The sequence below is a fragment of the Bubalus bubalis genome, chromosome 17 (genome assembly GCF_019923935.1).
Source record: "Bubalus bubalis isolate 160015118507 breed Murrah chromosome 17, NDDB_SH_1, whole genome shotgun sequence".
Taxonomy (NCBI): Eukaryota; Metazoa; Chordata; class Mammalia; order Artiodactyla; family Bovidae; genus Bubalus; species Bubalus bubalis.
This window is the reverse complement of record NC_059173.1, coordinates 3,019,027-3,044,531: the sequence shown is the minus strand read 5'-3', so window position 1 is coordinate 3,044,531 and position 25,505 is coordinate 3,019,027. Positions and strand designations below refer to the sequence as shown.

The 25,505-nt window shown below is 40.3% G+C and overlaps 1 protein-coding gene and 1 long non-coding RNA gene across 17 annotated transcripts in view; one reads left to right on the top strand and one right to left on the bottom strand.

Moving 5' to 3' along the window:
- MORC2 (MORC family CW-type zinc finger 2) overlaps positions 1 to 14,484 on the bottom strand; it is a 41,093-nt gene extending 26,609 nt beyond the window's left edge. For 5 of the 15 annotated variants that reach the window (XM_044929931.2, XM_044929930.2, XM_044929932.2 and 2 more), the window contains exons 1-3: positions 13,263 to 14,483; positions 6,722 to 6,775; positions 4,604 to 4,638 (exon numbers count right to left, since the gene is read on the bottom strand). In XM_044929931.2, the coding sequence (XP_044785866.2) occupies positions 4,604 to 4,638; positions 6,722 to 6,775; positions 13,263 to 13,330 (157 nt within the window). In that variant the 5' untranslated portion in view covers positions 13,331 to 14,483. Of the gene's footprint in view, positions 1 to 4,603; positions 4,639 to 6,721; positions 6,776 to 13,262 lie in introns of all 15 variants that reach the window. The other 10 variants (XM_025267336.3, XM_025267337.3, XM_044929929.2 and 7 more) reach the window with 6 other exon arrangements.
- A 204-nt stretch (positions 14,485 to 14,688) lies between these two features.
- Positions 14,689 to 24,291, top strand: LOC102411461. Of its 2 annotated transcripts, XR_003104171.3 has the most exons (3): positions 14,708 to 17,147; positions 18,248 to 18,966; positions 20,609 to 24,291. It is a non-coding gene; the product is annotated as an uncharacterized LOC102411461 (long non-coding RNA). The 2 variants fall into 2 exon arrangements; XR_003104170.3 differs by having other exon boundaries at positions 14,689 to 17,147; positions 18,248 to 24,291.
- The last annotated feature ends 1,214 nt before the right edge of the window (positions 24,292 to 25,505 follow it).

The following is a 25,505-nucleotide window of genomic DNA, read 5'->3' as shown; positions in this document are numbered from 1 at the left end:
AAGGAACATTTCATGCAAAGATGGGCTCGATAAAGGACAGAAATGATATGGACCTAACAGAAGCAGAAAATATTAAGAAGAGGTGGCAAGAATACACAGAAGAACTGCACAAAAAAGATCTTCACGACCCAGATAATCACAATGGTGTGATCACTGACCTAGAGCCAGACATCCTGGAATGTGAAGTCAAGTGGGCCTTAGGAAGCATCACCACGAACAATGCTAGTGGAGGTGATGGAATTCCAGTTGAGTTATTTCAAATCGTGAAAGATGATGCTGTGAAAGTGCTGCACTCAATATGCCAGCAAATTTGGAAAACTCAGCAGTGGCCACAGGACTGGAAAAGGTCAGTTTTCATTCCAATCCCAAAGAAAGGCAATGCCAAAGAATGCTCAAACTACCACACAATTGCACTCATCTCATATGCTAGTAAAGTAATGCTCAAGATTCTCCAAGCCAGGCTTCAGCAATACGTGAACCATGAACTTCCTGATGTTCAAGCTGGTTTTAGAAAAGGCAGAGGAACCAGAGATCAAATTGCCAACATCCGCTGGATCATGGAAAAAGCAAGAAAGTTCCTCCTGGCCTAAGGGTTATTAAAAACCATCTTCTAACTTTCTTATGCTATGACCCATTCTCCTGTTCTTCTCTTCTAAAAATAAAAGAAGTCTTATTTTCACCACTTAGCAGAGCCTTTTGAACAGAGGTTTTTAGAACTTAAGCAGGGTAGCTGATTTTTAACTGTTTTGAGTATTTTCTTTGCTCCAAAGTGTATCAGGCAGAAAGAAATCGTATCTGGGAATATTCTTTACAATTATATGACACTGGAAGTTCTAAGAATTACTTCCTATTGAGGGCTTATTCCCATTGATCAAAATGGGTCTGTAAAGAGAAAGGGGGATTATATGATAACCATATATTCCCATAAAAACTCAAGTTTTTCAAAAGTGAGGCAATGCCAACCAAATTGGATTTAAAAGCCATCTTCCTCTGTTCCACTTCCAAATTTTTAGCACTCAAATGACAAAAAATGTGCTGGTACAAACACTGAACAGGCAGAAAGCAAGCTGTTTATTAAAAGGGGGGCAGGGCAACGAAGAAGGCAAGGGCACCCCACTCCAGTACTCTTGCCTAGAAAATCTCACGGATGGAGGAGCCTGGTAGGCTGCAGTCCACGGGGTGGCTACTAGTCAGACACGACTGAGGGACTTCACTTTCACTTTTCACTTTCACGCACTGGAGAAGGAAATAGCACCCCACTCCAGTGTTCTTGCCTGGAGAATCCCAGGGACAGGGGAGCCTGGTGGGCTGCCGTCTATGGGGTCGCACAGAGTCGGACACGAATGAAGCGACTTGGCAGAAGCAGCAGCAGCAGGGCAACGACAATGACTAAGATTTCCGTCACTGCCGTGCACACTCCATAACAAAGAGAGGGCCTTACTGCCAAAGAGCGGAGCCAATCAGGCAAGAATAATAGACGGTGTCAATGTTTTTAAATTCTAAGCAAAGCAGCCCTATTTCCTACCTGACTCCTCTGCCTGAGAACATCTCTGCAAACCTCAGTGCCAATCCAGTTACACATCTGTTTTGTACAACTGACACCAGCAGCTCTTCAAGTTGGGATTTGTCCTCACCAAGATTACAGAGGGATAAGATGGCCTTCAAGAAGATCTTTCTTTGGCTGCAGAAACTACGAACCCCACAAACCTGGCCACCTGCTAACTCCAATCAAGAAAATCAGTGGTACTTGGTGATTTCACTCCGCATCAACCCAATTAATCTCCCAGTGGCTTTCTTTAAATAGATACATAGCTCTGGAAAAGCGCTATACAGTCAGCAAAAACAAGACGAGGAGCTGACTATGGTTCAGGTCATGAACTCCTTATTGCCAAATTCAGACTTAAATTGAGGAAAGTAGGGAAAACCACTAGACCACTCAGATCAGATCAGATCAGTCGCTCAGTCATGTCTGACTCTTTGCGACCCCATGAACTGCAGCACGTCAGGCCTCCCTGTCCATCACCAACTCCCAGAGTTCACTCAGACTCACGTCCATCGAGTCAGTGATGCCATCCAGCCATCTCATCCTCTGTCGTCCCCTTCTGCTCCTGCCCCCAATCCCTCCCAGCATCAGTCTTTTCCAATGAGTCAACTCTTCGCATGAGGTGGCCAAAGTACTGGAGTTTCAGCTTTAGCATCATTCCTTCCAAAGAAATCCCAGGGCTGATCTCCTTCAGAATGCACTGGTTGGATCTCCTTGCAGTCCAAGGGACTCTCAAGAGTCTTCTCCAACACCACAGTTCAAAAGCATCAATTCATGTATGACCTAAATCAAATCCCTTACGATTATACAGTGAGAAATAGACTCAAGGGATTAGATCTGACAGACAGAGTGCCTCAAGAACTATGGATAGAGGTTCGTGACATTGTACACAAGGCAGGGATCAAGACCATCCCCAAGAAACAGAAATGCAAAAAGGCAAAATGGTTGTCTGAGGAGGCCTTACAAATAGCTATGAAAAGAAGAGAAGCAAAAAGCAAAGTAGAAAAGGAAAGATGTACCCATTTGAAAGCAGAGTTCCAAAGAATAGCAAGGAGAGATAAGAAAGCCCTCCTCAGTGATCCATGCAAAGAAATAGAGGAGAACAGTAGAATGGGAAAGACTAGAGATCTCTTCAAGAAAATTAGAGATACCAAGGGAACATTTCAAGCAAAGATGGGTACAATAAAGGACAGAAATGATATGGGCCTAACAGAAGCAGAAGATATTAAGAAGAGGTGGCAAGAATACACAGAAAAACTATACAAAAAAGATCTTCAAGACCCAGATAACCACAATGGTGGGATCACTCACCTAGAGCCAGACATCCTAGAATGTGAAGTCAAGTGGGCCTTAGGAAGCATCAGTATGAACAAAGCTAGTGGAGGTGATGGAACTCCAGTTGAGTTATTTCAAATCCTAAAAGATGATGCTGTGAAAGTGCTGCACTCAGTAGGACAGTAAATCTAGAAAACTCAGCAGCGGCCACAGGACTGGAAAAGGTCAGTTTTCATTCCAATCCCAAAGAAAGGCAATGCCAAAGAATGCTCAAACTACCTCACAACTGTACTCATCTCACACACTATCAAAGTAAAGCTTAAAACTCTCCAAGCCAGGCTTCAACAGTACGTGAACCATGAACTTCCAGATGTTCAAGCTGGATTTAGAAAAGGCAGAGGAACCAGAGATCAAATTGCCAATATCCACTGGATCATAGAAAAAGCAAGAGAGTTCCAGAAAAACATCTACTTCTGCTTTATTGACTATGCCAAAGTCTTTGATTATATGGATCACAATAAACTGTGGAAAATTCTTAAAGAGATGGGAATACCAGACCACCTGACTTGCCTCCTGAGAAATCTGTATGCAGGTCAAGAAATAATAGTTAGAACTGGACATGGAATAACAGACTGGTTCCAAATTGGAAAAGGAGTTCATCAAGGCTGTATACCGTCACCCTGTTTATTTAACTTATATGCAGGGTACATCATGAGAAACGCTGGACTCGGTGAAGCACAAGCTGGAATCAAGATTGCTGGAAGAAATATCAATATCCATATGCAGATGACACCACACTTATGGCAGAAAGCGAAGAAGAACTAAAGAGCCTCTTGATGAAAGTGAAAGAGGAGAGTGAAAAAGTTGGTTTAAAACTCAACATTCAGAAAACTAATATCATGGATGGCATTCAGTCCCATCACTTCATGGCAAATAGATGGGGAAACAATGGAAAGAGTGAGAGACTTTATTTTGGGGGGCTCCAAAATCACTGCAGATGGGTGACTGCAGCCGTGAAATTAAAAGACGCTTGCTCCTTGGAAGAAAAGTTACGACCAACCTAGACAGCATAAAGCAGAGAGACATTACTTTACCAACAAAGGTCTATCTAGTCAAAACTATGGTTTTTCCAGTAGTCATGTATGGATGTGAGAGCTGGATTATAAAGAAAGCTGAGCATTGAAGAACTGATGCTTCTGAACTGTTGGAGAAGACTCTTGAGAGTCCCTTCGACTGCAAAGAGATCCAACCAGTCTGTCCTAAAGGAAATCAGTCCTGAATATTCATTGGAAGGACTGATGACAAAGCTGAAACTCTAATACTTTGGCCACCTGATGTGAAGAACTGACTCATTTGAAAAGACCCTGATGCTGGGAAAGACTGAAGGCAGAAGGAGAAGGGGGCGACAAAGGATAAGATGGCTGGATGTCATCACCAACTCAATGGACATGAGTTTGAGTAAACTCCGGAAGTTGGTGATGGAAAGGGAGGCCTGGCGTGCTGCAGTCCATGGGGTTGCAAAGAGTCAGACACAACTGAGCGACTGAACTGAAATGACTGATAGATCTGGGCACCTCGCACCTCACAGTAGTTCCCTTAATACCAATATTCTTGATTTCTATTATACACCTGATCAGGGCTACCTGTCTTGCCTAATAACCTGGAGTAATCAGGCTGTCTACCCAGACTCCAGAAACTAGTTATCTCCCACTCATTTATTTTTAGGCACAACAGTAAATTCTTCTGGGAACTGGGCATGAGAAGGAAGACTGGTATCTGTCTTACCTGCATAAATATCAATTCTCGTGGCATCAGCATCTCTGCAAAGTTAGGGAAAAAAATCAATATTCAAATGAGAATATGAAGTATAACCATCAAGATGCACAGTACTGAGTGGGATACATACTATTTTGAATCTATTTTCAGGAAATCATAAAAGAAATTCTATATACATTAAAGATATACTTTTACATTTGGTAACACACTTTTCCTTATATGTCTGTGAAACACCTCTGGAGCTCCAAGTTATTTAAAACAATCACAAGATACATAGGGTCTGAATACACTTTTTTTAAATAAAAATTTCACAGTGAAAACAGCTAGAGGATAAATAAGAACATTCCTTTACACACTAAATGACTCCAATCACTCGTTTGACTGCGATCATAAACAATGTTCCAATATTTCATCCATTGTTCTTTCTCACCAAGATTTGAGAAAAAAAGGAAAACAATACTCTGCCACAAAGCCTAAGAAAATCAGGTCTTACGGTATATACACTACAGTCAGTACACTGACTCATGAGCCTATAATCTTATCCTCCCTAAACCTGAAAGGAAGTTTAGGGCACCCCATTAGGTTCCAGTCATCAGCTGAAATAAAAGCTCAGTCATCAGTGAAGTCTTCCATAAAGGCTTGAAAGTAATCTAGCCCAATTCTGCCAACTGCAGGCAAAGAAAATGAGGCGCTGAGTTTCAGTGCTTTTAAATGCAAAATAATCCACTCAAATCCATACAACTCTACAGCTACTTATTCCCAAAAACATAAAAACATTTCAAAAACAGAAGAGATTGGCAAAGTATGTGTATGAGCAGGAACATACACTCCCGGGCAATCTCCAGTTCACCATGTAATATATAAAAAAGCAGCTTGCCAAAACACACTGTCGTATCACTAAACAAGTGGCAAATTCAAACATAGTTCCATTAAGCTACATTTTTAAATATAAAAATTGAGTCAACCAGGACCGAAACAATTGAAAAACACTGAAAATGGGACTTTTCAGGTTAAACAAGTTGTTAACTAGCACCCTTCCATGTGCAGTCCAGTAAATAATAACAATAAAAGTATAACGGTAGACATAGGTAGACATAATTACCATTATGTCATTAACTGGACATCTGTTTAGAAAGTATTTTTGTCAACTCTTATCTTCTTCTTTATTAGTCATATTGGTCAATAAACACCGTGTCTGAATTTTATGTGTGCATTCAGAAATCTGTGATATAATTATAGGCAGACTTTTGATTTGAGACTTCACCATCCCTGAACCAATCCAAACTTCTTTTCAGTCTTGCACAGTAACATTTAGAGGCTTCTATCACTAAGAACTCAGTATAACACCGTGCTGAAGAATGATTTCTTCCAAGCACAGCTGCTAACAATGGAAGATGCTTTGATCAATTAGTCTAATCTGACAAAAAAACAAACTCACTCCTTAGTATCCTCCGGGGAATGGTTTAAGACCACCAAGGACAACAATATCTTCAGATGCTCAACTGCCTTCTATAAAATTGTGTAGTACTTGCATATAATCTATGCACATTCTCCTGTTTACTCCAAATCATCTCTATGTTACTTATGATAACTAACACAATGTAAATGCTATGTAAATAGTTGCAAACAAGCAGTGAACTCAAGTTTTGCCTTTGGAACCTTCTGGAACTTCTCCAATACTTTCGATCTGTGGTTCCTTGAATCCACAGATGCAGAACCTGCAGATACAGAGGGCTGACTGTACATTTTGGGAAGACACAGAACTCAGAAATAATTTTAAAGACATAGATGGTTTACTGTCCTGGTAGTGCAAATTAAAACAGTTTGTCCTAGTAATTAGATCCCTAAGTTTTTATCTTAATTCCCTGTGTTTCACAACAATCATCTTGTTCTAACACACAGGAAAAGTAGCTTTGGAGGTTGTAAGTTCACTATTTTTAGTCTGCAACATAGAAATGAATGGATTATCAACCGATGTGCTATTTAAAATACTTTTTGGGTAAGATGCCTCCTAGGAGTGAGTCACATATGCAAAAGAACTGCCTTCCTCCCAAGTCTTCAGAGATCAGAGATTACAAAAACCCAAAAAGTTTTCAAGAACAGACTGCACACCTGAAGACTACATACCTTGCATTATCAACTAGTTCAGCAAGAGCACCAAACAAGAATTCATGAGTGGTTCTGAAATGATAAATATTAAGAATCAGCAAAAGAATTATGAATTAAGCTATAGTTCTAATAAAATGTCAAGGTTATAAAATATTTAAAAGGTTTTTTTGAGAAAAAACTAAAATTGCTACTTGCATCAATTTACACTACTCAAGTTTTAAACTTCTCCACAATTCTTTCTAGAGCTCAGATGTACTACTGCTAAAGCAATGTTTTTCATTATTCATATTCTACCTAGAAAAATATCTATATTTTATTTATCATTGCCTTTACCGGCTATCAGTTTCTGCATATCTCTAAGAACACTCAATGGAGAAATCATTACCATTTAGCTTTACCAATACCTTTGTGATGATTTACTGATGAAAAACCATTCAGTCTTGTGCAATTTATATGCAAAAATACTCTACTTGAAAGTAGGGAGAAAGGAGAAAATAATCCAGTTTTTGATGCTCCCTGATTTTGGCCAAAACCAAAACTTTCTCCACATAAAGGAATCCATAATACTCCTGAACAACCCCTTCCTAAGAGGAAAAAGGTTTGGTGTGGTCTCCTAGGGTCGTTGCTCAAGTTAGTCCCTTCCAGAAGGATAGCCAATGGTCATCTCCTTCTCTAGGAGGCTACTCAAAATTTAGGTAGGATAAATTCACAATTACCATATTCACAGCACAATAAAGATGGTATTAATGCATGTTTTCCTCTATTTACACCGTCTTTAATTTGTGCTATTTCCCATAATAGCCCTCATTAGATATAAGAGTAGATGCATTAACCTAGAACCACCTAGAATTTTTTTTTTTTTTTTCCTGGCCTTGTGGTGCAAACATATGGATCTTAGTTCCCTGAAAAGGGATCAAACCCATGCCCTTTGCAATGGAACAGCAGTCTTAACCACTGGACTGCCAGGGAAATAAAGAGACTCTTCCTTTTGTAAGCATTAACCCACATAATATATTACTATCATAATGTAAAAAAAACCATATTATTCCAGTTAATTTTTTTGTATACAAAGTTTCAGTCAGTAGATGAAGTGAAAATTTCTATATATATTTAGAATATACCAATATTAAATAGCCAGCATCTAGGATTTGTGAGTACTTACTGTATTGTTCAAAACAAATTGTAAAACACTTGTTTATAAAATAAATACCAAAACTCAACTGTCCAGGAACAGTTTTTTCCTCAAATAAATCTTCAAATTTTTATAAATGCAATTTTTTAAATTCAAACTACTAGTCCTTGGAATTTTAGGAAGAACTTTTCCCCATGAGAACAGTGAATATATCTGCTGCTGATCCAAATGAAGTACCATGCTTTAACAAAAAGTAGAAATTTAATCTCCAATTTCCCTGAAAAGACCTCAAATTCCTCTAATTCTTAATTATTTTACACGAAATAAAAAAATTTTCGCAAGGAAAAAAACCTGCATAAAACATCTATATCTTTAATTATTCAAAAAATTTTGTCTCCAAAAGTATCACCCTAAATTCTTCAAATTATCTACTGAAGAAACAAAAAATTTTCTGCATATCACTCCATGTATTAAATCGGGAGAAATAAGCTAGATTAAATAAATTGATTTGCTGAAAGTAATACAAGTTAAAAGTAAAAACTAGTATTTGCTCTAAAGCTTTCAACCAATCATTTTCCTGTCTGACTTTGTAGTGACTAAGTAACTTATGAAGTGAATTAGTTTTCTATACATTTTAAAATTTTTTGAAGGTTAAAATGTAAAATAACAAATTCCACTGCAATACTTCTTATTTCCTTGAATTCAAGGAATCTCAGAAGTAAGCTCCTAGGGTAGGGGTGGGGGACACAAGAATACAATCTGAGACTACAATCTGTGTAGAAATAAAGGAAGAATGAAATCTCTGGCCTATGGTAGTGACAGTGGTGAATATGAATAATCTGGAAAACTAATTCTGATACCTCTGCCATCCAGGCAAAGAAATAAAAAAAAACAAAAACAGATATAGCAATGGCTTCTCACAAAACCTATTTTTTGTCACTTCACATGAAAATTAAAGACATTCAGAATTCAGCAACTTCTCAAAAAGGAAAGGACAAAGCACTTCTGGCTAAGTTTTCACTGTTTTCTACACAATTAGAAAACTGCTTTGTATATTTAGAATCTAAAAACATTCCAAATGTCTTTGTTGTTCCACACAGTACCAATGCTGTTCCACAAAACGGATTTCAGGTAAGTTAACGTATCTTTCAACGTAGCTAAGAGGTGTTTTTATGATGTGCACTGTCACTTCATAAAAGGGGCCTTTTGCGACAACTGTTGCTACGGTCAGAGACGACACTCAGAATCTTCAAACCTCCAACTGATCCCACTAATAAATGCTAAAGTTCGAAATATCTCTCAAATCATAACAAAAAAAAATACCAACTATAAAAGATCTTCCCTTTTTTTCAAATAATATTCAAAGAGATGCACTCATTGCTAGCGAGCAGTTTAGAGTTATTTATATAAGGATCAAAGGAAATTCTTTTCTTCACAGACATAAAGATTCTTTACATGTAATCCAAGAAAGATCAACCATCTGGAAAAAGACAAAGATTTTTAACAAACTCTTTCACTTTCAACTGATTGTGGCTTTTATACCAATTGTGCCACAATCAAAATAGCTTTGCATCTCAGCATTTCCAATGACAAATTCAAGTGTAAATCTACTTATTATGTAAGGAAAATGGTCTATTTATATTCAGTCTGAATTTAAAGCAATAGAATATTTATAACCCCATCACACAGTGATAGGTTCTGAGTTCTTAGATATGCAGTCCAGAGTTAATTGCCTTAACTGCTAGAAAATAAAGCTGAAAAATTCCAGGGAAACCTTTTTACATTCAAAGGCTTTAACATATTTAGTGTGAACCCATATTTCAACAGGATTATAAATCACAAGAAATGTAAAGTTGAAAGGTTCCTCTACCTTCACTTCCCATATCAATAAAACAACTCAAAGATACAAAATGGCCGGGACAGTAAGCTTTTAAATGTGCCGACAGGAGCAGACATACACAGCAGGCATCTTATACATAAGCACCCTGCTCTATCAAACCACTTAGCGATACTGCAAACAGAAGGACTTAAGATATGTACCTTCTGCCAAAGGAACATCACGACTATTACTCCATCTTGAATCTGGCACTTAGACTGCTCATGGACTTTTCAGCAGCAGTCACAAAACCCACCACACCAAACAGCAGTAAAAGCATAAAACTATTTTTATTCAAAACCCCTAATTTCAATCATCTCGTATCACCAATTTGCAGTATTTTAAAGAAATTCACCTAAGACTTCCATGTTAGGATTTCCCAGACCTGCCTCAAACCCTTACTGGTATAATCAAGTTAATGTAGAACAATACCAAAACAATAATAATTCTAAGCAGGTGTTTATTATCTTCAACAGATGCTCCAGAACTTATTAAAAATTAATCTGCCTAATGACCATCCCCAAACATCAAGTTGCTATCACACTGACCAACTTTTGGTTTATATGAGCTAATATTATAACTAGAACAAATAACTGTCATTATCTATTTGATATTTACTATGAACTATGTGCAATCTTATTACTTATAAACATTATTTTATACAATCCTCATAAACATTGTCAGATTAGTCCCGTTTTGTAAATGATGAAACTAAGGCTCAGATAAGTTAGACCTACCCAAGAACACAGCCAGGAAGCAAAGAGAAGCCTGGCTGGCTCCCAAGCCCATGCTCTTTCTACTGCATCACACTGATTTCTACCCTTCTATCCTGGATTCTCCTAAATGGGTGCTAAGGAGTCATTTCTTTCACAATATACACCATGGCAATTTATAGATATCAGACAGCCTAAAATAGTCTTGTGTTTTTTTAATTATAAAAAGGGAGAAGGGAAGCCCTCCCTTCTCTGAAGGTTACCACCATACCACTTAACCCAGTGGACACATCTACCATCATTACCATTAACAAGTCACATTTTCTGAAAATTTTTAAATTTGTTTCCTCTAGAAATGAACTTCCAGTCCGGTCACAATAAAGGTCTTGAAACTGGTTACAAACCAAAAACTTATCTAGGTGTTCTGGGCTTCATATTTTCTTCTCGTAGAACTGGATACATTCAAAAGTAAACAACTTCTAAGGTCTGATCCAGATAATAAATTCCAGAGCTTCCAAAATGAGACATCCGACTTTCAAAAACATTTATGCAAGCAAGTGGTTCCAGTTCAACACAGTAAGTCAAATTTCCAGAAAAGTCTCCAATTTCAAACAAGAGACTTAACTGAGGTTCAATTCTTTCCCTCTGCTCTGTTCTGTTTTCAATAAGCCATAAAATAGCAACAGAAATGAAATATCCCAGAATCCTCAATTTAAGAGGTTCACTGAGATAAACTAAAATTTATCTCCTGGCCAGGATACTGGAGAGGGTAGCCTTTCCCTTCTCCAGGGGATCTTCCTAACCCAGGGATCAAACCCAGGTCTCCCTGAATTGAAGGCGGATTCATTACCAGCTAAGCCACAAGGGAAGCCCAGTCTAAAATTGAAGACTTTCAAAATGGAAAGTAAACCTTCTGGCATATATACAAGGAAACAAGCCTTTAAAGGTAAAACTGACTACAGCTGGTGTTGCCTAATGGTTAAAAGCACTAATCATGTGGCCAGATAAATCTTACCGCTTTGAAGCGGTGCCTTGAAGCTGCCTTGAAGCTGTGTAACCTCTGGCACGTAATAATCTCTTTGAACTTCAGTCTTCTCAAATGCAAAACAGGAATAATCCTTACTCTAGTAGGACTGCTAAAAAGATGATTTTTGACCATGTTTAAATGTGACTGGCAGAAGCCACAGTCCCTGGTAACTCAGATGGTATGGCTCAGATGGTAAAGAATCTGCCTGCAATGCAGGAGACCCAGGTTCCATCCCTGGGTTGGCAACATCCCCCAGAAAAGGGAATGGCTACTACCCACTCCAGTATCCTTGCCTGGAGAATTCCACGGACAGAGGAACCTGGTAGGCTACAGACTATGCGGCCACGAGTCAAACGTGACTGAGCAATTAACACTTTCACTTTTCACTATTGTTTTATTATCAAATACAATCTTCGGGTAAGCTAAAACAAGAACCCAGAATCTAATGTCTCCAGTTTCCTTCAATGGTCTTCCAAGATCACATAGTCTGTCATTCCAAATTTGGCCCCTCACCCCAAAACTCAGAACTGAGTTTATCAAACACAATCTGTGAACATCTAAGTGGCCTTCAACTGCTTGTTCTTAATGTGGCAGCTCAAATACAAACAAGGATACTAAAGGTTCTGCTCATGGCTATGCCATGAGCAAGATGGGTATAACTTTTGATCAGAGACCTTATCTAGTTGGATTTCAGATTCATCAGGCTGCAACACAAAACTACACCTAGGTGACCTCTACAATCCCTACTCTAATACTCTAGTTCAGTAAGAACCTTCCTAAACAAAACCAGGCTATTTGACAATTCACTACTCAGAAAAATTTTATTTCCTTCATTGGAAAAACAGCAATCAAAAAATTACAGATACTATCACAAATACGTGGTTCTTTTCTGTAAACGGTTATTATATTATTGTACTATTAATTGCCAACTAAAGTTACTATTACTTGAAAACTAGAGTCTATATTCTCAATCCTGAAGGTGGTTCTTCTGATCTCTGGACCATTCATTAAGCTGCTCACCACTTCTCCAGTACTAAAATGAGAAACTTACCTTCATCTCAAAAGTGCCAAATGAATGTACTAAAAGACTAAACAATGATACCCTCATTGCATCAACTCCAAAAAAGTGGGAGTAAGGATTAACCTTGAAATATTTCAGATCAATGGAGTGATGGCAATCTCTTCACAAACTCAAAGAACTACAAACACAGCATGTATTCAATGATTTGTGAAACTTTGGTGGAAAGGCTATTTAAATCATGGATTTAACCAAGTTATCACTTCCTGCTTAACGTATTAAAAACTGTTTTGGATGAGGATAAATTTCCCAGAAAAATAAAGCAAACTGTTTTCTAGGGGGAAAAATAACTTCTTCTCACACGTTGTCATTTAAATGTCTTCATTCTTTTTTCTTTTTTCCTTCTTAGGAAAAAAAAAAGACTTGTTATTACCCAACTGTATTGGCTGTTGACACCAAAGACAAGGAGTTGAATAGTCCAATTTTTGGCGATCCAAGAAGAGTACTTGTTGGATTCCTATCAAACACTTGAATGAAACTCAATACACAGACTCCAAGGAACTAGTTTGCCTTCTATCAAATAAATTTGGATCCAGTAAAGGAAGATCATATTCTTCTGGATTAACAATAGACATTTCACTGATCTCAGTTCTTCCATACAGAGCTCAAGACTCCTCCAGTGACACATCCCAAAAAAAAAAAAAAAAAATGCGCGACTTCCTGGGAAAGACTTCCATATGAATATCGAGCAATGAGTTATCAGTGACCTCAAAGGCACCTACAGAATACTTACGAATTTGTGTGTAGATATTCAAAGGTTAGCTGAGCTCGATTCAGACTGCTGTAATTCGAGAAAGCCATGATTGCGGTGACGTCTCCAGTTCTTTAACCACTAATTGGGAAATATAAGCTTACAATGGAATAGATTTTTCAGGACTCCTTCCAGTAAAGAGTTGGTAAATCTCTGCTCAGTTAAGCAAAGTTATCTAGTTATCCATCTAAAATATATTCAAAAAGACGTCTAAAACAAAAACTGATTTCTTAATCTTTTTTATCCTCTCAATGATTACGATGTAATACTTTGGAATAAACTACGTCATAAATCTGTAGTCTTAAGGAACTTTAGCACGAATTTGCGATAATTCACTGAGTGGAATGTGGTTCGTCCTAGAGTAGCTGATACTGGAGTTGGCGACTTAATTACTGCTCCATCTTCACGTTCTTCCGAGTTTTTTGTTGTTGTTCCTCTCAATTTCCTGTGAGGAAATTCACCAATCCGGAAACTTACCAATCCGGAAGTCTAGCAACTGCAGTCATAAAACTGGATAGCCACACATGTCTTCGCCATCAAATAAGCCTCAGACTGGCGATCACGATGTTGCTCGAGTGAATATGGCGTTAGTTTCGGCTTCACCACCTACCAACTGAAAAATTTCCTAAACGCTGAAGACCGATTTCCGTTTTCAAAGCCAGATCAAACCTAGCTTGCTGTGCGCCCCAATTTCCTCAGGGTAGTGAGTCAAATTACCTCACAGTGGCCCACTAAGTCGCCACAGAATTGACCCACCCTATCAACTCAGGCGGGCCGCGCCCCTCCCCCTTTCCCTCAGACAGCGGCCTCAGCCTCTCAGGCCCTCACTGGGCCTCGGTCCCGTGGTCTCCTCCTCACGGAGACAAATTAGTCCCAGTTTTCAAGGCCCGGATCGAGGGCAGTGGCGAGAGCACCACCCGACCGGGCGTTGCCCAGCGCTCACAGCTGCCTTTGTCCCTCCCCACGGAATTGGAACCCAACAACCGCAGGGCGCTCTTGGAACCATGTGCTGCCGCCACCTCCGCGTCCGCCGCCGCCGCCGCGAGACCAGCCGCCCTCGCGCCGCGCTAGATGAGATGGTGACGGGACTCAGCACTACAAAATTCGGCGTCTAGGGCTGCTCCGCCGCTGCCGCCACCGCCACCTCTTTGTCTCCGCTAGTGCACACAACCCGGGCCGCCTCGCGCACTCCCCGACGCCCAAAGTCCCCGAGGCCTCCGCGGCGTATTCCGCCAATCATAGAGCCGCAGCTCCTCCCGCCCCCGCCCTGATGCGACGCCTCCTGATTGGTGGGTAGCGAGTCTCCACGTGACCGGATTTTGTTGCCGGGCCCGCCCCTGTCACGTGAGTGCGCGCGCCTCTCTTCCTGCTTTCTTGACCCTCTCCGCCATTTAAAGAAACAGTACCGGGGGCGGGCCGAACGACGCAGCCGGGACGGCAGCTGCAGCGCGGACCGGAGGAGCCATCTTGTCTCGTCGCCGGGGAGTCAGGCCCCTAACTCAAAGAAGCCCTGGCGCGCCCTCCCCCCCTTCCCGGTCTGGTAGGGCGAAGGAGCGGGCGCGCAGTCGATCGAGCGATCGGTTGGCGGCTCTTTCTCCTGCTCTGGCATCCAGCTCTTGGGGCGCAGGCCCGGCCGCCGCGGCGCGCGCCCGGTGGCCGTTGGCGCTCGCGCCGCGTCTTTCTTCTCGTACGCAGAACTCGGGCGGCGGCCTATGCGTTTGCGATTCGACGAGGAGTCGTCCGGGTGGTTGGCGGCGGCGGGCAGCTGCTCCGCCCCGCTCCCGGGGAGGCGGCGGCGGCGGGATTTGGCGCGGCCGGGGAAGCTGGGGTGGCCGGGGCCGGCCTGGAGGCCTGGCGCCACCCTTCGGGGCCTGCAAGGACCCAATTGGGAGGGCAGGAGGGAGCCGGGGGATGGTTGGTGGTGGGCTTTCTACTTTGCCTTTTCCTCCTTATGCCGCCTTAGTGAGGGGCGGGAGCTCTGGCGGCAACTCCGGGGTGGAGAAGCGAGCTCCGGAGTCGGAAGAGCTGTGTTTGCTTCCGGGCCTAGCCACCAGCTGGCCGAGTGACCTTAAGCAAGTCACTCAGTAATTTGTCTGCGCCTCAGTTTCCTCCTCTATCAACGTTTGTGGGATTGAAAGCGCTTTGTAAACCATAAAGCGTCGGTGGATGAAAGGAATGATTATTGTTCGTTATAGTTGGCTTTTTTTTTTTTTTTTTGGAGTTGTAAGAAAACTTAGAAATTCCCAGTCCTTGGATATTGAACCTGGAAACCTTGGATTGGAGATGGAGATCCCCAAACTCCCTGAAATTGTGTGCAGAAGTTAGTGGGAATATGCAATTAAGGGAAATGAGGATCCATCACCATCAAGTTTTCAGAGGGGGCTGTGACCCGGAAGAGTTAAGAACCACAGTTCCTTTGCCACAAGGAGGAAACTGAGGCTTAGATGTCATTTGGGACCCGTAACAACCAAGTTGAAGCCCCTGTTGAATCCCTGGGATATGTGAGCTGTTCTATGCATAGTGGATATTCGGGGTAACAACACTCCACTGCTTGGCTTCTGTTCTGAGTCCTTTCACTATGGGTTGCCTGAAGGGCGGCTGATGCTTATGGTACATTGACACCCAATATAAAGCAGCTGAAACTAGGAGTGGATGTGTTCTCTAGTGTCAAGAAGCCTATTCAATCTTTGGCCCAACAACTTTTTATTTTCTGGTGCCTGACTACCGTTCTGACTCTTTCATTGACCATTTTCCATGACCATGGTTGCCATCCGTTACTTGCTCTTGTTTTATATTCCTAGTTCTGTGTGGTTGGTAGTGAGCAGGCTTATTTTTAAATGGTGCTGCCAAGTCCAGCTAATTAATGGTGCAGGTGGGTTTTTAGCAAGCTGCCTCACTGGAATAGACTGAACTAGACATGGAATTCCTGAAGATGTTTGTTTTTATTAATTGAAGGTTGACATTCTCTGAAAAGTTTTGTTAGAACTTCCTCTGAACCTCAAAGTCAGTAGTCTGGAAGTGTTTCAAACCTTAACTTTCCTCCCTGCCTGCTTTGTATTCTCTTTGCTTGCAAGTGTGTTATTAAGATGGCCAAAATGCCAGTTTTTGCTTCTTTGTTAATTGTCAGCTGCTTTTTATCAGATTCCAGGCCATTGTCCAGCAAACACTATAGAAATGTTTGAACACTTGGATTTCAAACATTTTCGTTTTGTGGAGTGGTGCTTACCGTGGTACAGCTCTAAGTAAGCAAATGCAAACACACTTAAGTGTTTTGTCTGTTAGGTGTTAGCCGGTTCTGCTATTTCATACAAATGTCTGGAAAAAATCAATTGACTGTTCCCTTTACCTGGAGGGCAGAGACAAATGATCTCAATTCCAGAGAAATGACTGTTTTGGAGACAAATGTGTTGGTCTTTTAGCTCTTTTGTAATTAAATCTGGATGTACCTCAAAAGAATCTTGAGACTGTGGTGATACTATGCTTTCCTCAGGAGAAAGGAGGAGAAAACCAACTGGAACTCAAAGCTTGAAATTCTGTGACAAAACATGAACTGTCCAGAATAGGAGGTTGAAAGGGTTTCACTACAGCGTTCTGCACTCGCTGGAACCGATGTCTTTCAGTGTCATCACCGCATGGGCTCCAGATTTCCAGAATTTCAAGAACTGGATCTGGGACCTGGAAGAAAATACCAGGGTGTGACAGGAACTCGGGAGCTGGACTTGTTTTTGAATTTGAGGAGTGTTGTCCTTGTTGTGAAAAAGAGACAGTGACCGAGCAAGCACTGCCACCAGCGCTATCACTGGAAATCCGGAGACCACCAAACGCTCAGTGCAAACTCGGGCGATGCTCCATCCAAAGTGAACTACGGTACTTGCCATTTTCCAAAATGCCTTTTTCTTTACCATCTCTGCACATTTGTTCATGCTCTCTTCTGTATCCTGGAATACCTTCCTCTGCTTCTTCATCTGTCAAAACTGCTGTTTCCTCAATATCCAACTCAGATGCTCTCTTCTCCATGAATCTCTTAACCTTAGGCAGAAATTAACCTTTTTAAAGTTTTTTAATGTTTTTTTTTTTTAATCTTTCATTTATCCTTATATACAGTAGCTTATAAAGTCCTTTTTTGTGTGCATTGCATTAGTTCTCTTTACAGGTAACAGCCCCTTGAAAGCAGAACTTTTGCCAAGACATGTTAACCACATATGATGAAGCTTTAGTAGAAAGAAGAAATTTAGAGACCAGGCCGTCGCCAAATAAGCACTCAATATTTGCTTAGTTGTTGTCTGATAACCTAATTCTTCATTATTGAAAAAGTCACTAATTATGGGCCATGTCTCCTCCTTTACTTGATGTTTTATTATTTTTTAATTTTAACTTTAAAAAGATTTTAGGGACCCCCTCAAATATGAAGAGAAACAACCATATTGCATAGGGTATAATAGAGGAGGGCAAGGGTTTTGTTCCCTGTATACCTTACTCTCTCCTGCTCAAGATGGAATCATTAAAATTAAAGTTAAGTTTTACAAGTATCGATATGAAGTTATAAGACAGTTTGTGAAAGGCATTGAAAAAGGAAGAACAGCAGTGTCTCCTTTGCTTTGGTGTTTGTATATCAACTTAAATCCAGTTCTCAGACCACCTGGGAGCCACTTTGTTCTCCCCCACCAACCACTGCCTAGGAATCTGAATACAGATAAATTACTCCCCCAGAGTATGAGAATTGGAGCCATTCCTATTTGCTGCTTCCCTGAAACAGTTTGTCCTCAAGAGTCCAAAAACAGTCTTTGTCTGAGAACTCTCGGTTCTTATCATCACTGATTATTAACCGTAAGCTCCGCCCCCCCGCATTTGTCAAGAATCAGTATCCATCAGGCAGTGGGTGTGCTGACAGCAGCCCCACCCCAGTGTCCCGTGTTTCTAATGCCAAGCATTTGTTATCTCATATGTTTTGTCACTCTCCTCTCCAGTCCTGTGCCTCCTGGTTGCCGAGTGTTCATCTGGATCTTCTGATCACCTTTGTGCTATTCCATCAGCCTACAGATCTGGTACCTGGATTTTTGCCCATGGTGATGGATTCTGCCACCTCAGTACTGAAGAAGACATCATTCCAGTGGACCACTGTGATCTAGGAGGCGTATCCAGCGAATCATGATGTGGCCTTCACCTCCGCTCCCATCCTGTTCTACCCAGATTCAACACAGCCTTTTGTAGTGAAGTTCAACTTCTCAAGCCAAATAGCTGAAGCTGTTTTATCACAACAAAGGTTCAGCTTGTTCCATAAGTGTGCATTTCGTTTCTCCAGTTAAAGCTTTCAGAGACACATAATAAATTTGGACCAGGGGATTTTTAGTTATCAGCACTGTCTGAAGAATGGCAGCATCTTTTTGAGAACCATATCGGACCACGCCCCACTGTCTCAAATGATTGAAATTCAGGAATTGTCTAATCTGGACCCCATTCTTTTTCCATTTAAAATCTGTAGTAGCCTACTGAATGAGCAAGCAGATATTCTGACCCGTTGGGATTAAAACAAAGGCACAGTGAACTCACAGCATCTTCTTTGGGATTACTCAGGAACCAGAACTTTTCACACAAATGTAAGAAATTCTACCAAGGAATCCCTTTACCTAACAGCATCTCACAAAGCTCCAATCAGATTCCAGAAAAGGCCTCTTGATACATCCAGGTAGAACCTATATGGTAATCCCTTATGTTTATCTAGCACTTTACAGTTTCAAAGCACTTTCACTTGTATTAATCTTAATTACCAAATAACTCAAATTATAATCCCTTTTTGCAGATAAGGAAATGGAAATTTAAAAGTTATCCAAGGTTACACAGCTGCAAAATGGTAGAAGCCAGGCCTTCTGACTCCCAGTCCAGTTCTCTCTTTGAAATTAACTTAGCCTCTATTTTATGTGCAGTGTTAAAATAACTGGAGATTGGGAACCCCAGAAAAGTTTTCAACTTCCTGATCTCAGTCAGTGCCCTCAGTCAGTTAGGATGTCAGAGATGTGATTTTGCCATAGTTGTGCCTGGACCTGAAGTCCATGGCATCATCTCTGAGGTTTGGCAGTAGTAGACTGTCTTTATGGTAGTATATTCATCTGACAACAAGATTACCCATTAGAAAACACAAAGCTACTTTTAGATCTTCCATCCATCTTTGTGGTCTTCACAAAGATGGCCTAGTTGATTGGGGATCCCTGTTGATTCCATGTCTTCCTTTTTCTTTTTTTAATTCTTAATAATATTCCCAGACACCAACTCTGTGGTGCTCTATCCCCAAATTAATATTTACATAGAATGAGCCATCAGTTTTTTTTAGAACAGTACTGTTCATATGTATGTGTGTGTATGTATATATTTGATATACACATGTAATATGTATCATATATAAAGAGCTTCTGTAGTCCAATAATGTGGTAAAATACTGTAAAATGTGTCCCCTTCCCTGATTGTTAATGCAGTGTAGTGTATTAAAGGATCTCAAAAGGCTTACATAAAGAGCCTCATTTAGTTGTTTGGCCCAGTGTGTCCTAAGTTTAATCAAATACATAATGTTATTTTTGTAGCATTTCTTTTAATGGAATGGGAAAACTTCTTTAGAGCAATATAGCCAGTGTTTCCTGATTGCCAACATAACTGCCCTGGAGACCTAGGAATACAGTATCTTTGGAACCCACCCCCCCACCCCACCCCCCCGCTTTTTTTCTTACCTTGTCAATAACTTCTTGAATTAGTATGTCTTTATCATCTGAGAAGCCTACATTTTGACAGTTAGCTTTGTTTTCTGTCAAAGAAACCTCTAGAAGATTTGTGGGGCTACATGGGAGAGGGGTGTGGGGAAGTTAATTCTGCCAGAAAGATGGATTAATTCTATGATGTTTGTGCTGTAAATCTAGTTTAAGGGAACTACATCTCAGGTGAGTGAGGAGGGAAGAGGAGAAAAATAGAGTAAAAGGGAATGGATGAGAAGGAGATATTTTCTTAGGATTTAAGTTGTGGCCCATTGAAATCTTATAATACTTGAAGTCATCCAGGCAAGGACTTCTTGAAATAATATTTACAAAGAAACTAATGCATTTTGCAGTCATTTGCTGACTGCAAGAAAACCCAGCGCTATTGTCACTTAAAACCAATAGCCTTGCCCTGATAGTCACGTAAAGCCCAATCAGGCAATCTGAGTTTGTAGCAGACTGGAATGTTAACTTCTTCATTTTGTAATGTGGCCCACACTAGAGAAGGAATAAATAGGAAAATGGTTTGGCTTACCACAGGCTTTGCTCACAGTTTCTGGTTTCTGTGACCTATTTTTTTTATTTCAGCATTTTGTGAACAACTTACTCTTAGATCATTGGTTTTCCAAAGGCTTTGTGGCCATGAAGCCCTTTGAATGAAAACTTTATGGAAGCCCAGAGTAAAAGTGAAGCTGCTCTGGAGGAAGCAGAAGTGGGGGGCCTGAAACCTGCCACAAGCATCTTACTTTACCATCATGGTGACACCTAAGGAGACTTCTTTACAACAACTAGAATTCTTCAGAACACAGTTTGGAAACCACTGCCCTAGACAACAGTATGTTTGACCTGAATGGCATTCTGTTCTGTACCTCTACCCAACATGTCGGTGTTCAGTTGATAATGAGCATTCTTAGAAATACTCAGAGAGTGCAAGAAGATGGACATATCTTTGCCCCCAAGATTAGTCATATGGGCTGAAAGTAATATCAAATGGACCTAGAATAATAGCCCTCTAACCACAAATAGACTTCCAGTGATTCCTGAATGATACAGCCAGAGAGCAATTTGTACGTTACACTGACAAACCCCCTTATTCAACTTCTTCCACAAACACCGGATGCTCTAGTGGTACTTAAAATGCATGACCTTGAAGTCTTGATCCTCCTTGAATACAGTGAACACCAAGTATTGAAGCTGATGCCTCATTGAGGCAGTATTAGACCAGCTATACATTGGACCTCCCATTCTCAGCCATGGTACTCTACTTCGTGTGCAAGGGATAACTATAAACTATGAAAGCAGAATTCAGAGACTGGCAACATTACCTAAAAGGGCACCTGATGATTATTCATCTTCTCAAACTACATCAACTATCACTCAGCCATTGGCAGTTACACTACTACTTGGTTTTTATTCAGTTTAACTGCTGTTTCCAGAATAAAGAAGCAAATAACCTTTGAAAAACTGCTAAAACAATTCCTCCATCACTGGCACATCTGCCTGTTCTGCTCAGAAATTAGGAGTACGCAGCTCCACATGTAATACCTGATCCACAAGAGACAATCTCTGAACACCCTTTTCTTGTGTGTGTAATTTAAAATGTGGCCATTGTAAAAATTTTCTTCCAGCCAATGAGAGAGTTTAAGATGAATCTTTTGATGTCTGATACCATCAGTTGTTGATGTTAATGATATTTAGAGGTAGGCCTTTGGATCAGGCCTTGATAGCTTACTTGGTGGGCATCTCAAATTCCATATCTACCTTTTTGCTGGAAATGTAGACTAACGTGAAAGGAAATCTACAAAGCCTGCAGCTAAAGAGTTTTATCAATAGGCTCAAGCTTCTTGAGTCTTCCTAATGTCACAAGACCACGGTCCCTTGTCCTTGTGGATGTTTCCATGGAATTTCATCTGTTGTTTTAACTGAATCACAGTGGCTGACTTCATTCCTTGTCATGAAGTACTCTCAGGCATTAAGACAACTTGTCTGTTCAGGAGGGATTTGATACATGAATTCCCAGACCAGATCATGTAGAACAAGTAGACTTTAATCCACGCCCTGAGAAAAAAATCTTATTTCTTCAGAATTGACTTAAGGGCCAGCTGTCCTCAACTACTTTAATGAATGCACTGGTTAAAAGTTGGGAATGTTTATATCTTTGTCTCTTATCCTCTACACTAATTGTGATTATGTGACTCAGTGTACAAATCATCAAACAAAGCCTAAGTCTGGTTATTCTATACTGCTCATCTTCAACAAAATCTGATGACTAGCCTGCTTGTGTATATACAACTATTATTTGTAAAGAAGAAATTGTCTACAAACTCTGTATTTTCACTACCTTCATAATGTCAAGTCGATTTTCTTTTTCTCCTGGACTTGACCAGAAGATAACATTGATCTATCACTGCCAGTCATTCCCTTTAACCCTGTTAAAATGAGAGACTTAAAAAGGTAAAGATGATCATCTGTTCAAGAGTCTAATGTATGCTGTGTATAAGAATTGATGGTGGAAAAAGCCTAAAACTCAAACCTAGTAACTATCTCCATGCCTCAGATCTCAACTTGCAGCAGTACCATTCAACCAGTCTGAGGCCTTGACTTGTTGATAAGATGTTTCTCAGAGATGAGCTGAATTACAGAAGATGGAGACTTGATTACCAAAGAAAGTAGGGCCAACCTTGATGAACCTGGCTCTCCCAACCCTGTCACTCCCAGATGTAGCATAGACTCCTAAACAGAGCCTCAAGTCTGGATTTAAGAGATACCCTTCTCCTGAGCTGAAAGTTCTTGGACAGATCAGCAGGAAAGTGAAAGTTGCTATACCTGACTGGCCCTTTAAGATCAGAAAATTGTATCTAGAGTAAACCGTATGGATTAACCCTGGAATACTCAGGGTTAAAGCTAATTTACAGAACTTCAACGTTAAACTGCCTGTTTTTCCAGATCTTAGCCTGGCTACTGATATGACTGGCCCTGCTGAAGGTACCTTACTTGTCTATTTACCTGACTCAGCCATTGCCTGCCTTTCTGACATGTTGCTGCAATCAGACACTGTCCTTCAGAAGACTACAGCTGATCTCGGCTATCTTATATCCATTTCCACCAAGAAGTTTTGAACAGAAGCAACCTGTACTTCTGTACTCTCTGGGACTTTGTTCACAACAGGAAGGAGCATGCTACATACTCCTTGACCAGCAGATTTTTTTTTTTTAACTGCAGAGTAAGTCTCTATGCCTATATATATTAGATCATCATTTTCAGCACTTGGGACCCTTTCTGCCAGATCTGAAGGAGCAGAGCAGATTGAAAGCACTGTCCATTCCTCCATTCTATGGTCATACGGAGATGAATCTGATTTACCAGTATTCACAGAAACATACCAGTTCAACTTGGCAAAAGACTTAAAGGAACATAAAACTTTACCACTGAACTTAAAATTTACCACTGACTTGAGGACGTCTCACAGAACTCTTTGCCAGTGGGAGGCTGGTTGTCCTGTTTCATGTCAGCAAGACAGTTGGGCTCTTAGGCTCATGACGACTGAGTTTACTTACATTGAAACTCGTGTATCATCCAGATATGGTATTGGACATGATTATTCCATTCAGATGGATTACAAGCCTCCTGAGTAGAAGACAAACTTACTACTCATGATTTTTTTCGAGAATACTTTTATCATCAAGGAAGGAACAATGCCAGTGGTTACCATTCTACTTTATGAGCAGAGATTAAACTTTTTCAGTATCTGGTCTTACCACTGACATCAGTTGTTTTTGATTGACCAGCCTCCATTCCATTCCTTTGTAACAACTCCCTGATGTTTCTTCGAACCTCCTCTCCCTTTCTTCAGTCCACATGGTTCAATCTGACCTAATCTTAGGTTTCATGGATGGACATGTAATTCAGACCTGATCAATCAGCACAGTCCATCTCCTTGACCATAGTGATTGATGCAGGATTGGTCATGTGATTCAAGTTGGTCCAGTGATTCTCAACCCTAAGAGTTTTAGTGAACTACGGAAGAGAAGCTCTTTACTGAGATTGCTTAGCTCTGTAGGATGAAAAGCTCAAACCAACAGGGCCCAACATATCAAATGAGCCAGTCGGAGAATGAAGCCAGTACAGAGGAAAATGGAGCCAAATGATGGAGAGACTTGAGTCCTGATGACAATGTTTGTGCCCCCTGGATCAAACCGTGCCTGAAGCTAGTATATCCCCTGGACTTTTCAGTTATGTGAATCAATAAATACCCTTCTTTGCTTAAGTTACTTTGAGTTGGGTTTCTATTACTTGAAATTGAGTCCTAAGATACTTGTCTACCAATATCAGAATCTTTATTAAACTAGAGGTCAAGGCCACACTGATATTATTTTCCAGTCCAGAAGATAGAGTGGAACAAGAGCTGACATATTTAAGTTACTACAGAAGCATAAAAATTAATTACATGGTAGAAAAATATAGTAAAAAATCTAAATGCTTATCAGCAAAGAATTTGTTATAACCACTATAAAACACCTGGTTCCACCATATAAGAACATTTACATGTCTGTTGTAAAGAATAAAATACACTTATTACATATGGGCATGGGAAAATGGCCATAATTTATTAAGTGAAACAACCATTGCTAGAAAAATGTGTAGTATGAACTCATCTAAAAATTTGTGTTTATGTTCATAATGCAAAGTCTCAGTGTAGATTACATGACTTTCAACTTTATACATTTCTGTACTTGAATATTTTACACTACTCACATTTAAACTCTTATTTTAAAATAAAGAATTTTAAAAATTAAATATAATGCTTACTGTTCAACCTTGACAAGTTAGTTAACACTGAGCCTGTTTTGTCAAATAATTTAAAAGACCTACCTTTATATTAGTGAATATTTAGATAAATATATTCATCCATTACTCAAACTGATGACTCTTGAACCTTTCTGAGCTCGGTAACTTCCTTAATTTTTAATGTCTGAGTGTTATTTGGCTTACAAACTTTATAATTTTGGTGTTCATCAAAGGTTATTCCAGTTCTCAACCAACATTAATCTATTTAAGACCTCTTGCAGTATTCACACTAGGCAGAGAGAAGGATAAAGTCACATTTTCCTTGAAATCTGAGTATTCCGGTCTTCCTGCAGTCAAAGTCAATAATGGCCTTCTACTGCTAAATCCATTACATAAACATCTGAATGTTCAGCAGCACACCAACTCCCACCAGCTCCTGACTCCTGAAGTGTCATTTCCCTCCTTCCCTGCCGGCTATTGCTCCTTTGTAGGTTCAGTTCTCAGTATTGGTATAGCAGACATCCATTGATTGTTGTCTCCTACCCCCACCTTTTTTTTAGTGATAGGTACCCATTTTTCCTTCAGAATGCTCCTCTTTGCCATTCTGTGGGAATGCTGTAAATGACAGTATTTTTGTCTCATGCCCCCTGTCTGACTCAGGTTGGATTGTGTGATCCAAGCTTGTACAATCTAAATT